Below are 17,353 nucleotides of genomic sequence, written 5' to 3'. Positions count from 1 at the left end.
CAGGTTTGCATAATTATCAAAGGTTCTCAAGAGCTAATAATGTTCAAGTGTTATTAACATATAGCTAATATTTAGTTGTTATACTAAACTGAATTTTGTTGTTAAACTAAACTCAATCATCCCTTCTTTTTTCACCATGTTGATAGCTGTGAAAACTTATGATTGCACTCTGGGCAGGTGGCCTTTGTACTGATTCCAAATAAATCTTGCGATAAGGCAAAGATGATTGAGATTCAATGTCAGTAATTCCTAATTGTAAACAAATCTGGACAATAAATAAACTCAAGATAAGGTGATTAAATTACCAAATATAGCCAAAAGTAAAAAAAAGAGATTAATTTAGAGCTAGGAATAGATATTAAAGAATCTCCCATAGAAGAAACAACATGAACCCAAAATGCTTGTAGATTCTCACAGTGATGTCTTTTTGTTTTGAAAGATACAACTTAAACCTTTGGCATTTAAGTAGAATCTCTGGAATTCATGATTTAAATTATAATGTCACTATGCTGGGAGGTTGTTTATAAACTCATCATTAACATAAAACCTGATATTTTGTTCTCGTTTTGGTGTGTCTTTACAGATTTTGAGTTTAATAACTAATTATAATCTATTTGAAATTTTCTGGTAACATTTAATCAGTTTCAGGAGAGATCCTAAAGGTTTCATTTTACCTAGTTACCAAAATATGTCTGAAATTTCCCTCTTGGATATCTTTTCTACATAGAAACAATCAGCAAGAATAATTCAAGGTAAATTAAAAAGAGATTAATTAGTCCGTATAAAATGTTGTGTAGATGCTCATTCAGTATTAAAGCAGCCTCAGTGAAAAGTCCACAGTAGATTAACGAAATTAAATCAAGGTCACCTTAGCTCTTAATAAATGACCACTCCAGCACTTAACAAGGTTTAACTCTGCTCTTTAAACCTTTGCATCTCCCAAATGGGCAGTATTCCTCCATGTCTTCATTTAGACAAGCCTGATGAGATTTAGTCTCCAAGTATTTGCTTAAGAGCCAACTTCAGAATAATGGAATGACTAACAACAAGTTGCTGGAAGGTCTGCACACAGGCTTGGTCCTCACAATTCTGACCAACATGAAATGTTGAGACATTCCTGTATATCCACGGAATTGAGAATGCTCTACATGGACTCTCCTGCGAGCAGCCTTAGTGCACAGTTCATCCTGCTCTCCTGCTGAGTTCTTGTACTGGTGTGTCATGAACACCCCAGAAAATCTTAATGAGAATAATGAGAATAACCAACACAGACACAGGTCTTGTAAATAAATGAGAACAAATCTTTTATAAGAAATTCTGAAACTTCTCAGAGTGTCAGATCCTTCTAACAATACTCTAGCAAAGAACAGACTTTCTTGTGCCCAGAAAACAACAACAAAAATATTGGTGATTATTGCTGAATTCTGGTGAGAAAATTCTAGTCAGTCTAAGTTTATGCAGCTAAATTTCTGGAAGAAACTGCAGAGAGTGTACCAGAAGCATCAATACATATGAGACACACCAACTGGGTGGCAAGAAAAGTAGAGAATATAGTATCTGCAGTTCACCACCTGTCTATAGGTGAGAGCTACCCACACTGCAGAGACAAAGTTCTTGTCTTGTGTTTTGACTATTTCGCAATATTTAAAAAGTCATTCATTAAAAACTTTCTATATTATAGAATACTACAAATGTTTGGGCTTAATAAAATTGACAAAACTTGCTACTTCAGAACAATAAAAAGGATCATGTTTTATTCCAAAGTGTTCAAAAGCTCCAGAACCAAGGAAAAAATGAAGTGGTCTTAGTCTCTTTCAAAATAATAATAATATATGGGAAAAATCTCACACATTGCACTGCTGACGAGTTTACCTTCCCTTAGCACTGATGAAATCATGAAATCTCCTTCATAGTCTCCCAAATGGCTGTCATATCAAACCTCACATCAAATAAAACATTTTGCCTTTCTTTTTTTTTTTTTTTTTGGGGGGGGGGGAATCATCTTTGCTTCGTAGAATATATTACTAGACAGAATCTGCAAAGCACTAAAACAACCTCAGTAATAAACCAGTCTCCATACATTTACAAGATACATAATGAATTCACCCCCTGCAGTTGTTGAGGTTTTCATGTGGTGATTAATGTGGCATTGAATAGATATTGATAGTATGACGAAATTATTGCTCTTTATGCTAGAAAATGTTTGAGAATCAGTATTGCATTTGAGAATCTCTGTCATTGCAGAAGTAGATGAAAAATCTAGCTTTTCCTTCCATAAAAGATCTTGCATAGTATGTTCATATAAGCAGTGTTCCAACTCTGCTTAATGTTGATTTCAGTTTTCACAGAAGTACAAGTTCTTTAATTAAACAGTAGGTATAACAGTTCCCACATCAAAGAAAGTTTCACTCATGTCAAAGAAAGTTTCAAACATCTAATAATGTATGAGAGTAGATGCACAAATTATTTATGGTACATATATTTACAAGGAAGTTATCATGGGTGGTGTGGTTTACTTGACCTTGAGAATAATCCAAACTTTTCTCTAATTTAAAAAATAATGCATATAAGAATAGTATCAGTTTCATTAATTCTCAATTTTCAACCTCTTGCAACACAGTCTCTCTATTTCTAACACATTTGCACATCTGTGGGCAGTGAAAACATCAACCCTTTCAACTAACTGTGTTATAAATGCAATATGTATTGGTTCCAGTGCTTTCATCCAAGAGGGCATTGGAAGGTATCTAGAATAAATATAATCAATCTTTGATCCATTTAGATTTTCTTTCTCTGATATCAGCCTTGAAAAAAACTAGAACATGTATAAGTGTACAGCTGTTCATATAAAGAGTACGGTAGATAATCCTCGCTAGAGAATTGAATTTGCACACTCCTTAAATTTTATTCCAAGAGTCAAAAAAACTGATTACATGTGCTTCCAAATACATTTGTTATAAGATAGAAATAAAAATAGAGCTCCCAGAACTCCTGTTCTTTGGCTTGGTGTTTTTTTTTTTTTTTGTTTTGTTGTTTTTTTTCTGTTGGTAAATTTCAGTCTCTGTAAAGATGTCAACTTTGACATTTAGGAGAGGAAAAAGAAGAGGAAAGTATTCTAATTAATTGCTTGCAGTTCTACAGAAGAGTGAAATTTAGTGTCTTCTGCACATGGCACCATTATTTATGAAAGGTAAAGTAGTGCTTAAAATTCTGTTCAAATGTGGAGCATTCTAAAATTGCAGCTATCTTCAGCTTTTAAAATTGCATATTCACCTCTATCAGATTGCTTTTTAATATCAGGGAAAGGTTGAAGGGTTCTGAGTAAAATCTAAGAACATGGGAATCTACTCTATTCAGCATTTGAAGGATGAATGAAGATTTAGTATTTAAAGTTTTAGATTAGCTCAGAATGTGTAAATCCTTTTCTATTTCCATTTATCAGAAAAAAAAATTAGTATTCAGTGCACTGGGTAAAAACTACTGGCTTCATCTGCATACAAAGTAGGAAAAAGTTATCAAGTTCCAATTCAACTACACATAACTTGAGACTTGGTCTAAACTTTCAAATTCGCAATTTGAGCAAATACCTAAAAACAATGTCCATAAAAGAGTAACTGATGTTCTTTGTCTGAAAGATAACTATTCTTTTCAGTGGACAAAGAATAGTTTGAAAACACTTGCATAGTAAGTTCTGTTTGCAAAGCCAGTTGTGAAGAACTGATTTTGCACAGAGCTGCTTCTGATCCGAGAAACACCCAGTTGACAATAATTGCCAAGTGATAACATACAACTAAATTAAACAGTCATTATAATTAATGTAAATGAAGGCCACAGAAACACAGTTTTTGAATGATGTAAACTTTGTAGGAGGGTGATGGGCAGGAGAAGTCCAGTGAGAGAAAATTTTTAGTATGTTCCTGTTTTACACTATATTTGGGATTTTGATGCATAGGATAATTCTTCTCTCTCATGGCACAATCTTTGGTTTATGGTACTGGTTCTATATTATGATTAACAATTCCTGATGTATAAAAAATCTCTGTTAATTAAATAGTCATAAAATTTTGATAAGTTGACAATAATTGCCAAGTGATAACATACAACTAAATTAAACAGTCATTATAATTAATGTAAATGAAGGCCACAGAAACACAGTTTTTGAATGATGTAAACTTTGTAGGAGGGTGATGGGCAGGAGAAGTCCAGTGAGAGAAAATTTTTAGTATGTTCCTGTTTTACACTATATTTGGGATTTTGATGCATAGGATAATTCTTCTCTCTCATGGCACAATCTTTGGTTTATGGTACTGGTTCTATATTATGATTAACAATTCCTGATGTATAAAAAATCTCTGTTAATTAAATAGTCATAAAATTTTGATAGCATAGATTCTACCTTTTCTATCTATCTGTTGATAACACAATAATCAAGAGGAAATAAAGTTCATATCTAAATCCATATCTCTGTGTTCCTGATTAAAGAACATGAGATGAAAAAAGTCCAAGCTGTTCTTACGTAAATGCAGTTGCCCTTATAAAACACAGTGAGCCATGTCTGCAAATAATTTCATATTATACACATGGTAACAAATCCAAGCTTTATCTTAGCACTTCATTTGTATTTTCTCTTCCTTGAAAACAGATTGTTCTGCACTTGTTTTGTAGTTAGGTATCTTTTTTATTATTCTATGATTTAAAGTTTCTACATATGGATAAATAGATATTTATAAATAAATAGATACAAATAACTACACATATATTACATGTTTTATATCATGAATGTAAGACTCTAAATTATTCCACTTACAGTATAAAGTGAAAAAAAGCATGTACAATAAAATAGTCTGGATGATTAGAAGTGAAATACTTTCCCAGTAGGTTAAGACTACAAAGTTGCATTAGGAGGAACTATATTCACAGATAGTTCACATTTTCTGTATAAGCCAGTTAGACCTCAGGTGAGATTAAAGACTGATCCTTGTCTGTCATGAAATAATGCAGGTCCATTGAAGTCATAGCTATTAATTTAATTTATACTAGTCAAGAATCTGGAACATATATTTTCTTTTGCTGTAAACTAGCAAAAACATGATTACAAAATGGAGGGAGATTTCTCCTGAGATGCCCATCTTTATTCACCATTTTTGCTGAAGTGGAGTTGGGGCAGACTCTGATGGGAGACAATATGATATGTGAGATGATAGTGTGAAGAATGAGACAATAATGTGAGAGAAAAAAAATTGAACATGTTTCTCCCTATGTGACTTTATTACAGAAAAGATTTTCTGTGAGGAGAAAATATAAGTTTCAAATACTGCACTGCCAAATTAATTACAGATCTCTTGTTTTATTAGATAATCAGATTAATATATGTTTAAAAATTTAGGAAGGTGGTAAAGCAATACCATTTCAGCAATTCATTCTTCACAGGAACAAGATTTATGGATTTGATTTGCCTGGCTTGTCCCACATCTTGTCCCATAGACTTGAGTTAGAAAATATTACAAGGGCCATCTGCCTTAAAAAAAACAAGAAACAGAAAAACACCCAAAACAAACCAAACAAAACCAATCTACAAACCACAACTTTCCTGACTCCTTTACAATAAAGGAAAATCATGTACCTGATGTCAGGTTTTGATGTCGTGAATCTTCTTTTACTGGTGGGACACATTAAAAAAAATATAGATAATAAATTAATCTACAGTTTCAGGTCAAAATACTGAAATAAATTTCATCAAGAAATGTTTGTTTCTTGGAATCATCACTCAGATAGGGTTTTCTACAAACCAAATTTTTTTTAAGCCTGGCTCTCCTAGTAAATAATTTAAACAAATAAATATTCTGTCCAGTAAAACCATATAAGCAGACTGCTTCTAGACGGTAGTTTAGCAAACTTGCATCAGTGCCACTGTTATCATTTGAGGTTCAGGATTTCAATATACAAATTTTATGTGCAAGTCACTGCATTTAACCAATGTAGAGAAGAAATTTATGACTTCAATCACTTTCTTAATAAAATACTGTAATTTATTGCTATTAATTATCTTTAGAGATACAGCAGAAACCATTTCTCCCTTTGCATATTCCTGTGAGGAAACAATCAAGGCAGTACTGTGTACAAGAGGTTAGCCAGAATATGGGCGATCATGAAGTTTGGTGCAGGAAAAAAATGCTTCTTGTTATCAGCATGGTTATTTTGCAGCATGAAGCTGGTGACCTAAGGCAACAGACAAGCTGTGGAGATGAACTTTACACTCCCTCAGTAGTGAGCACAAGAGCAGATTGAGTGGGGGTTGCTAATCCTGGGCTCCAATGCTGGGGGCTGGACAGGTCACAGGGAGGGCATGGCTGCAGCCAGCTTGGATGTGCTGATGTAAGCCTTGATACTCATATGCAAAGAAGGCACCAGACATACAATTACTGGGGATTTATGCACAATTTCATCATTTTGGCTTAATTGCATGTGTGCAGAAAGACTAAAACAGGTCCTCTTTCCAATCCCATAAAAGCCTCCAAACCTGAATATTTGCATTTTTATTGCACTTTGCAGAGATTTTCATCACTTTATTACCTTTAGTTTTTTCATCTTTCAGAGGTTTCTTCTCAGTTGTTTTTTCTACAAAGAAAAAGTAGCACTGTTTAAGTTTGTTAAACTGACTGTTAAATAGATTTTACCTAGAGTTTTCAAGTAAAATTCTTAGAAAATTAACACAGATATTTTAGGATTTGCCTCAAACAATAATACATGCAAATTTGCAAACTCATAGTATTTTTATTGTGATCTTCTACATATATATAAACAAATGGAGTAAATTCCTACCTTCTTTTTCCTTAGTTGTTTTTGGTTTTTTTGTTGCTAGAAAGATTTGCAAAGAAATAACATTAGGTGACAGGCATCAGAAATAAAGGGCTTTTACAATACGTACACTGCACAAAGATCCTCTCCCCGGCAATTTCCCTAGAAGAATTACTGAGATAAATGTTTCTCATGGCATGTTTACAATGTCTCTAATACTGCAACAGTGCCTGCTACACTTAGTGGTGGTGGCAGTTTTGGGCTTTGTGTAGAGTTGTTAGATACTGTTTGAATATTGCTGGTTGCAGTGCAGTTTAGAAAATCCTGATAAAGACTTCAGCATTTGAATTCTGTAATTCCCTATCTACTGCCAGATTTACCTATTTTTTTGTGGCCAAAATACACTAGGGAAAGCCTCTGCCCATTGCTTGCTTCTTATTCTCTTTCCCAGAGTGATCTCAGACATCTGAAAGAAACAAACATTCCCAGGGTATGGAGCTAGTTGGACCTTTAGAACTGCCATATGTGACCATTCAGAAGTCCTGCAGCAATAGATTGTGATTTATTTTATTGAGGGGTGTTTTTCCTAGTCTACATTCACTTAGAACATGTGCTGTTTCCCTTCCCACATCCTTTCTCCCCAGCTGCAAATACATTTGGTCTGTGACTCCATTTAACAAGGCAGACTGCAATTAAGCCAAGTATATCACTTCAGGCACCTGAGCCCATTTCAGTATTCCCTGTTGACTACAACAGAAAAATAGCTGGCTGCCTTCAAATGGTTCATTTGCATTTTGCATCATCCAACCAGTTGTAATAATTCAGTGTCCTCTGGTGCATGTGTCACCTGATTCACACCATCTCTTTCAGTGAAGATCATCTGTGTCTAGCTCACCAAAACGTGCAGCAGAAGGTGGACAGTGAAAACCACGTAACCAGATGAACACAAAAGCCTGTGACAGAGGCCTGTGCAGCTGCAATGCTGCCACTTCACCCATGCTGCTTTACATTATCACTGTTCCTTGCTGGTGAGCAACATGCATTAAGCAACACTGGTACGTTCATTAGTTCTTTCCATGAGGCAAACTAGAAATATGTAATATTTACCTGATGTTTGGATTTCAGCTGTTGACTCTCCAGGAAAATAACCAGTAATGAAGAGAAAGGGGGCGGGGAAGGGAAGGAAAAGAACGAGAATTTCAGTACCGTGTTTTTTCAGGGCTAGCAAACATTTAAATAGATCTCTTTCATCTGCAACTTTTCTGCAGGGTATTAATTTACAAACAAATGTGCCTTAACAATGGGCGTGTATGAAGGATTTCACACTGAAAGCTAAGAGTCTCACTCTTTGAAGTACTATAATCCAGCATGCAATGATTCCTGCAAATGCAAACACAGTGCCAATCAAAGCTTTCCAGCAAGCAAATATTTAAACAGATTTATTTTTAAGCGTGCCTTCAAGGTTAGAGCTGACTATGCTATTTTCAAAAAAAATGTGTTCAGTTTAATTGTTACCCCTTTTTTCCTATGGTCCACACTTCCCAAACAAAGACTGACACTGACCTTGAATAGCTGGCATTGACCCCTAAGTGTCTCTCCCATGCTAGCAATTTGACTTGCCTTTTAAGAATAAAATCTCTTGAGGGATTTTGACTACATCTTTCCACACCACCTAGCACAAGAGAAGCATTTATTCCTGTGCTGCTATAATACACAAAATAATTGATGAAAATTGGTCAATCCAACAGATAGAAATTCTCTGATGTAAATCATCATCACCCATTTTAAATCAAAGAATTAAATACATTGTGGTTTTGAATTTAATATTTTTTTTACCCATCACTACTTCATTAGTCCTGGTTTTATGTAAGGATACAATTTGAAAGAAAAGAATGACCTTGCTACCCAAGCGAAACCTCTTTTCCAAGAACTTAGAGCAGGACAAAAAAGGGAAAAGATCACAAAGCATTTAAGGGTTTTCCTTTGACTGAGTTATCTCTGTACTTTCTTCCTACTGAGTTTTGGCTTCAGATGAGCATGAACTCACACCAAGGTGAAAATGTTTCAGTCAATGTTTTTTCATCAGGAAGACTGAGCAATTAAGCATCATTTTCCCTAGCACATCCCAGGAAACTTTCACTCAAGTCTTGGCCCATAAGGAGACCTGTAAATGTCAGTGCTGAATGCCTAGGCACCATGGGCATTCAATAAAGGCCAATTTTGCTGCTATTAAATGAAACATGCTAAAGTCCTTTAATAGCTACCTTTTTGTTTATGATCTTGCTCATACCTTCTGAAAGGTGATACATTACTGCATTGTGACCCATGGAATAATTAATATGCTTTTTCATTTTCAGAAGAAAAAGCTAAGATTTTTTTCTGAGGTGCTAAATCTAGGAAAGGGCTTCATGCTCTCACTTGTTAATTGAGGAAATGAGGGATCTGGATGGGCCCAGTTATTTGCATGTACCCCAATTTGGGATTAATTGGTTGACTTAGGCAGTCAGGTATGAGAGGACTGTTGACCTGGAGGGCAGTTTGTTTGACCATCTCTTGCATGAAGTATAAGGGCCATTTCCTCTTCTCAATGCATCAACAAACTGTTTATACCTGCATTCCCTCATGATCCAATTTCTTTACTAACTTAAACCACATTTGCTTTCACAGTAAAACTGAACAAGATACAATGTGTGAATGAATTCAGCCCAGGATAAATATATTAATTTATTTTACATTCCCACTGGACCTGAACTCCGAAATCAGTGGGTATTTTGTGTCCATTACTACATCTCATACTGAATTACATGATAGCTATGTTCATGTTATGGTAAGTACACTGTACACCTGGCTAAGAAATACATGAAGCAAAGCTATATAGACCTCTATAAATAAAGGAGGCAGTGATCCAACTAAGTGTTCTCCTTTAAGCAGAGAAAGTCAATTTAAAATAGCTAGCTATGGTTTTTAAAATCTTAAGCTAGATCTATTCAAGAATGGTTTGCTCAAAACGGGGCAGTGTATAGAGAATTACTTTTGTAAATGACCATAGGTCTGCTTGTTGCTGGTTTTCCTGCTTTTTCTTTTTATTTTCTTTTTCATTTTTCTAAAGGCACCGTTAACCTTTATAATCATTTCAAGCAGCAGAATATAAGCTCAAGAATGTGGTACAAACATCCCTCTGCAAAGGTCAAGGGAAAATATCTTGTCTATTCCTTATTTTCACAATATACCAGGGTAAGATAGCTCTTGATAAGAAAGCATTGTAAACAGTGATTTTTGTAATGAAAGCATAAGGAATTAGTCACTTAAATCTGTGATGAGCCTCTAACAGCAGTGGGTACTGAGTCTCTCAGATAAATCACTGCAGAAGACATTACATGTCAGTGGAAAGATCCAGTGAAAACAAGACTGAACAAAAGTGAATAATAAAATTAGATAGAGGGAAATTTTTTTTTAAATACTGGCAAAAATGGAAATAAGCCTATGGATAGCCTCACAGGAAGTAATAATTTTGCAATAACAATTCGAAAACGGAACATTGCAGGGCTGAAGGAGAACCCTCAGTGTAGACATATTTCAAATGCCTTGTGCTCACACTTTGACTATACATCTAGGATTTAGAGTAACACTGTTTTCCTTCTTAAGGGTGTTTAAGAGCAGGTATTCATCCTCTCTAACTTTAAGCACTTAGCACAAGCGACTGGTCTGGGAAGTTTAAGCCAATCATTTTGCTTTGCCTTGCCATCAGCTTACTTTCCATCAGAATAACACATGGTTTAGCCTCGGTGTGCCAGGCACAGCACCAAAGAATAAACACAGATCCTGTGCCAAAGAGGCAACAACTAATTCATCTGTGGAGGTCCATACTTCAGCATTTTCACAATTCAAAGCACGCAGTACAAACACTGTCCTGATTCTTGTCTGACCATGCTTTGCAGCATGTAATGTGTAATGACTTGCCACAATAAGCATAGATCCCAACCTTCATCTGTTCAGAAGCCTTCCTTAAAAATGGCCTTAAAAAGGACATTATCCCATGACTTCAGTGGAAGTTCTTGCAATGTGATAAATTCCCCTTGAATCCTCCTTAAAACTAATCTAAATTGGAAATATTCCTTTCTCTTCTTTAATTTAATTTAGGGTTTTTTTATTAAAGAAAGCTTTTATTGGAACAAGGCCAACAACGTGCTTAGTGAATTAATGATGTAAGTAATTTACAAATGGTAAAAGAAGTAAGGAAAAGGTTGTCTAATTCCATTATGCTACATGATGCTATTTTCTTATTTTCAATAAACAATATATTTTCATAAATATAAATTATACAGCTACACTCATCTAGAACTACCAGAATACCAGTTTTGCTACCAGTGTAATTTATGTTATTTTCTAGGGAGTAAACTGCAAACTGAGTTTGAATCTTGCAGTTTCACAATATTGCATTATAAATGTGTTCGGTGTTGTTGTGTTTGGCTGTTAGTAAGCAGACAGAATACAAGAGTATCTGTAGTATAAGCAAGAAAATAGCATTATGTAACATGACAAAATTTCAAAAATGCAAATTGAGAGAGCATGCGTCTGAAAAAAAGGTTTATATTCCATAAGAAATAAAGTCATTGCACATACTTGCAGTGTTTTTTGGTTTGACTGGGAAGCAAAAAGATGAAAGAAAAATGGTCAAAACAGTCAGGTTGAGCATAATATTGTTATGGTTGAGAGTGGTTTTATTTGTTCTATATGTTTCTGCATATCAGAACATGCTTTTTACAGATTAATTAATAACAATTTAATAATGAATGTTAGTAGTAGGGGTGTTCTCATTTACAGACTGTAATTGTTTTTGTAAAGTTAAGGATGACTAATATTAATGGTAAAATACATTAATTCTTTACTTATTTCCTTTTACGAAGAAGCATGGAGCAGACATTTTTTAAACTCCTGATGACAGTCCACAGTGAAACTGAACAATGCTTCCTCCTGTACCAGCATGAATTTTGCTCTATATTGTACAAGTGAGACTGTGCATGAGCTATGGTATCAGAGACATTTACCACAGATCATGGATAGTTCCAGATCAAGATCTGAATAATATATCATATAATTCCTGCAATGGATGAAAATTAAAGTATTGTTCATCCTGGGAGGCTAACTCTTTTGTGAAGTCCAAATAAGAGGCAGATCCCCACAAATAATTAGCAAGATGGAGCCATTTAAAGTAAGGAGTTTCAGAAAGCAGTTCAAATTCTTTGTTGACATACGCCTTTGACATCAATGGAATTACAGAAGAATAAATTTGACCTTTGATATATACATATATCTATATCTTAAAATGACAACCAGCATTTCAAAAATGTACTGTGCTATTTAGTGTGTGATACAGCATGTCAGGACCATTCTATACATCAAAATAGATCACAGGGACATGGTTTTGACATTTGTCATATGCAATTGTATTTCACTATCTCTTTAAATAACATTTTCAAAATAAATTTGCAAAATAAAATGCAGGAGTGTTTACCTGGTTTTGTAAGGGGAACAACTTTTTCATGTCTGACTACTTCATGCTCTAGACAAAAAACAGCAGCATAACAAAATGGTCATAATGTTTCTAAGTCACATTTTGCACTGCTGGGTGGCTTTTTTTGGTTGGCTTTTTTTTTTTTTTTTTTTTTTTTAATAAGAAGAATTGCATGTATGTTTTTCAGGATTAAACATTTCCTTTCTCTTGCTTCATGCTGTTATTTTGGAAAAAAACTCCACAAATGAATGGTTATTAAAATATTATCTACTGAGAGATCTGCTACAAAATAACAAAGTTCTTTAGTACTGCACATAGCTTCACAAATATAGCTACTATTAATGCTACTAAGAGTCATGCATGTGTCTTAAGGGAGAAGTAAGTTAGTAGGTTCTCCTATATTTTCTTCTGCAATTTTTATCTATTTTCAGCTTTTATTATTGGAAAAGTGCAGAGTAAACTCAGCAACCATTCACTCATCCTTTGTTCTTGATTCAGATATACTTGAGCTAAATCCTCGAAGTCTTGGACACATACTATGATATATGAATAATTATATTTAGGTGTGGAAAATGCATCTTATCTCCACATGCTTGCTTCCCTAACCTTCCTCCCGTCCTTCTACTTCATAATTATTACTGAAAAATTATAATTTATATAATGTTGCTGGAAATAGAAAAGTTGAAGAAGCTTTTCTTTCAATTAAGTCCTGCAAAAAAAAGTCAGACTTAGAAAAAAACCTGCCCCACAGATCTCATAGCAGAGTTGGAAACTGGGGCCAGAATACATTTTAGGGCTGTGGAATCAATGAACAGCTCTGCCTTGTTTCCTGGTGATGTTTCCTACAGCTTAACAACTGTACATCACTTTCCTTTTGAGAAATGAGGAATCAAAAGCATACTGTAAAATGGAAAGTGCTGAAAATTTGAATGGCTTCTGAAAAAAGGGCAATAAGCCTTAGCCTTTCTGCTACTCAGATGAATAATTGAACTCCTAGTAACTGTGATTTCAGGTGGGGAGACAAGTTGGGAATTGCTGAGATGAAAACATCATATGAAATTTCAAATGGGAAGCACTTTTATGAAGCATGAATGAAAACTTAGTTCAGTGAAGAGTGATTCATTTCCCATATCTGGACTTTTTTATCATTAAATTACGTGGGGAATTAATTGACAGTTTTAAATATCATTATTGTAGTTTAACCTGAACTCTGAAAGTGTGAAAGGTATAGAAAATCAACAAGCAGGCTTTGTGGTAAGTTAAGGTATGGACTCTTGAGTTCTTTTTGACTGAGAAGAATTCAAGATGCAGTTATATTAATTAATTTCTATTTTTCTTTTCTTAACTTAGCAGGAGCATTTATTCCACCCAGGCAATTTTTAATAGTGATTTTTTAAAAGACTTGTAACTCCTATAGGAATTTTTGTTGTTGGGACTTCTGATATGGGAAACCTAGAATGAATTCACTCCTGCACAGAAGCAACTGATTATTCCAAATAGACTTTTAAATAGCAATGACAAGAGAGTATGTTAAATGAAAGGAATGGAAGACACAGTGATAAAGACATTATAATTTTAAGCAAAACTAGAAATTGCCAAGGGCATGTTTCCTTATGTAAAAGTAAAAAATAGACACACATATCCAACAATTTTACAGGAATTTTTCTGATTAAGGTAAGAATCACATACTTGTTGGCTTTTCCTGGGCTACAGAAGACAAAAGAGATGAAATTGTAAAAGTTAGATACAGAAAGAGAAGAAAATATACTCTTTTTTTCCCCTTTCTTTTAACATTCAAGCATTTTATTGGAGTCAGTTCTCACTTGTAGCTTCCCCTACTTGTGCAACGACGCACAGCATTCAAACCCTAAAGTTTAGACAGCTTTTGATGTTGACCTCCAGTGATGATGAGAATGTTCTCATTCCTTGGCTGACTCTTCACAGCTTCTAGAACACTCATTATTGCTTCTAGAACACTCATTATTACTTCTAGAACACTCATTATTACTTGATTTTTTTTTCCTGTCAGCATTATATTAAAAAACATTAAAAAAATAAGATTTAGAGTTTAGTCCCAAACACATTTTCTCCAGAAGACTGATCCAAAGTCCTAATCCATCTGGTAATTTATCCTGATATTTGGGATCCTTTCAGAGGTCTGATTTACAGCTACACCTCATCTCATTAGCCCAGCTCTGGCTAATGAGAGGCTGGAACAAGGAGCTAAGGAGCTGAAAGGCCTCCACCTGTCTTCATCATTGGAAAGACAGTTCTTAGTGGAACAGAAGCTAGCTGCAATTGCCACTCTGCTGGTTTTGCTTTGTTATCAGTTACATGTTTCAAAATGCTGAAAAAAAAATTGCAATGCAAATATACTACACAAGGTGAGTGCTGAATTGTGTTTAATGCCCCCACCCCCTACATAAACCAGGAGAGAATCACTTATTCTTACCTGACTTCTCAGTGGGAGTTGTCTTTTGTTGTTTCATTTTCTCCTCTGGATTGTGAAAGCAGCATTAAAATCACAATGTGTTAGCATAAGTTCATATAATTGGAAAAAATATTTCTATAGGTGATATTATGCATATGGTGCACTATGACAAAATAAATGCATGTCTTCAGCATCATTATCCCGTTATAGCACTGTAAAACAGCATGCAGGCATTATGAGTTCTGACTGCATGGTGAGATCATACTCAAGGAAAAAGTAAATTACTGGGGCTAAAGTCTCAGCTGCTGGAAAACAGCCTCATGCCCTTCAGCGTCCTTCAGGCAGGCACTCAGCTGGAAACCATCCTACTCCTGCATCCATTTCACCTTTGCCAACAGCACCTTCCTGAGTGTTTAAGTCCAACAGTTTGGTATAAAACAACACTAAGAACTTCTGTTTAGATACTGCCTCACCACAAACATGGGTGGAGGTATCCACATGTGTCTACAGTTTGAAGATGAAAAAGTTATGGAGGTGCCCAAGCACATAGTAGCTCACAGAGGGACACAGGGCAGTCTGAATGCCAGTCCATACCACCTGCTACTGGACAAACTTACCTAGACGTAGCTGGACATCTGTCACAAGACCTTGGAGCAACCTTCACCTTCTGCTAATCTCATGGGAAAAGCTGCCCAAGCCGACATGCTCTTGAGCTGCCTGTGGATTTGCTCAGCACTACTCTCAGATGATGTGGACCCATGTCGTCATCAGCTACCAGACCTGAACTTCCTCTTCTCCAAGTAAGTAGGTGGGATTACACTTTCTAGTCAAATGGGGTTTGTTTTACCTTGTCAATATCCCAATCTCGTAGAAACTGGGATGTTTATGCTCAGATTTCTACTCTGCCCCATTTGGCTGATTTAAAATTCACCCTACCTAATCCTTTTATAGCTCTACTCTATTTTATGTGTTTTTACATAATTGAATTCAAGCCCCTCTCCTGAACTCTACCTTTCAACAATCACATACATTACTAAAGTCTTCTTAAAAATGCTCAAGACACATTCAGACTATATTTGCCATTCCTCTTGCTGAAATCAATTTGCAGCCACCTGCCTCTGGCCCCTTCCTTTCCACTAAGACCTCTGGAAGGCATAAGATCAAAGATGACAATGACTGGGTGGAGATCAGGTTGGGCAGACATGTCTTGGTCCCCTACTCTTGCTTGTTTGGTCTATTTCTAGAAGAAAATCAGTACTGATGTGGTCAAATATATGGAGGGATAAAGCTCTATGGCTCTGATATTTTCTATTATCATATTTTCTATTATTTGGAAATTAAACATATCTCTGCATTACTATGCCTTTCATATGTTTCTGGTACGTGACAATTTAATTTTTCTTAATTTGTATTAAGTTTAGGACATTTCTAACCCCCTACTCAGCTTTTGTTACTGTCAGTTTCTTATGAAAGCAGTGAATTAAAAAGCATTTCTCCGTGTTGTGAATGTATGTGAAGCTGGAAATGTTTTATAGCGCAACCAGCAGCTTGAAGATGCAACTTATTGAGAAAAAGTGTCATTTTTTCTGCTGTTAGAGGAACTTTAACATGTAACAGTGCATTTCGCTAATTTGGATTGAAATATTAAACTTTCTATATACCAATACAGAAGAAAACCCAGTTTGCTGACTTTAACAAAAGCCCTACGACATGCACTGGATTAATGACAAGTAAAAATCAAAAGGTTTCTCTTTCTTTGGATAATATCCTGACACTTTGGAACACCAAATAATATATTTTTCCTTTCATAATTCTGTTGAGAAAGTACAGCAATATTTGCTTTGTAACTCTGGGATAATAATTCTGTGAGGAAATAAGTAAGGAAATAAGTTTGTGAGTGGATGGCATATCTGATTCATTTGAAAGTAGGGGTGGTGTTTCTTCTCAGAATGAATTTATTCTTGAAAATTGGACAGGGCTGTGGATTTGCCTTCATCTGGAAATGAACACAGTAATTCTCTGGTGTTCATTCACCTACCTATTCTGCAATCTTACCACACAGAAAATATTGGTCTGCTGATCCCACTGGAGAACAAACACCCAGATGCATTCCCTGGCAGAATTATAGGTGGTGGCTGCTTTGCTTTTTCCCTCAGTTTCTAGCCACTGGTTATACCCAAAAGGGAAACTGAAGGAGCAGAATATCCAGACTTAAGGAGAACAGTCTCTGTAAGGGAATACACTTCAATACATCAGGAAGCTTCATAAAATTCTTCACCACATTCAGTATGAAGAAAAGCAGAGAAAAACATATGATGAGGATAATACATATTATTTTGACAAGAACTGAAGTAATATTTCTAATTTTTCATGTATTTTTTGTTTACAATATCATGAGGACTCTTGCAAATAAAGAAATTAAACAGTTTTGAGGACTTCATAAAAATATAAACAGTAAAAAAAAAATTAAGTATATTAAAAAAAAAATCCTGATTTTGAGTAAGCCCAAAGTTTAAAGTTCTGAAATCTTTCATTGAAGAGAATTTATTTGCTCTGCAGGGCTCCAGTTTTGCAGCACTTCAAGCATTAATATTAATTTTTTCCCTGAT

The 17,353-nt window shown here is 35.1% G+C and overlaps 1 protein-coding gene across 39 annotated transcripts in view; it reads right to left on the bottom strand.

The window, feature by feature from the left end:
• Positions 1–17,353, bottom strand: part of TRDN (triadin) — a 225,433-nt gene that overhangs the window by 18,888 nt on the left and 189,192 nt on the right. For 22 of the 39 annotated variants that reach the window (XM_066179292.1, XM_066179289.1, XM_066179279.1 and 19 more), the window contains 8 exons: positions 14,766–14,810; positions 14,003–14,020; positions 12,314–12,361; positions 11,422–11,442; positions 7,906–7,932; positions 6,823–6,858; positions 6,574–6,618; positions 5,624–5,659 (listed from right to left, as the gene is read on the bottom strand). In XM_066179292.1, coding sequence (XP_066035389.1) covers positions 5,624–5,659; positions 6,574–6,618; positions 6,823–6,858; positions 7,906–7,932; positions 11,422–11,442; positions 12,314–12,361; positions 14,003–14,020; positions 14,766–14,810 — 276 coding nt within the window. Of the gene's footprint in view, positions 1–5,120; positions 5,171–5,623; positions 5,660–6,573; positions 6,619–6,822; positions 6,859–7,905; positions 7,933–11,421; positions 11,443–12,313; positions 12,362–14,002; positions 14,021–14,765; positions 14,811–16,888; positions 16,972–17,353 lie in introns of those variants that run through there. The other 17 variants (XM_066179297.1, XM_066179301.1, XM_066179302.1 and 14 more) reach the window with 11 other exon arrangements.

The sequence above is a fragment of the Chamaea fasciata genome, unplaced genomic scaffold (assembly GCF_029207755.1).
Source record: "Chamaea fasciata isolate MVZ Bird 193981 ecotype frontalis unplaced genomic scaffold, bChaFas1.0.hap1 SCAF_3, whole genome shotgun sequence".
Lineage (NCBI taxonomy): Eukaryota > Metazoa > Chordata > Aves > Passeriformes > Sylviidae > Chamaea > Chamaea fasciata.
This window is presented reverse-complemented; position numbering and strand designations above follow the sequence as displayed.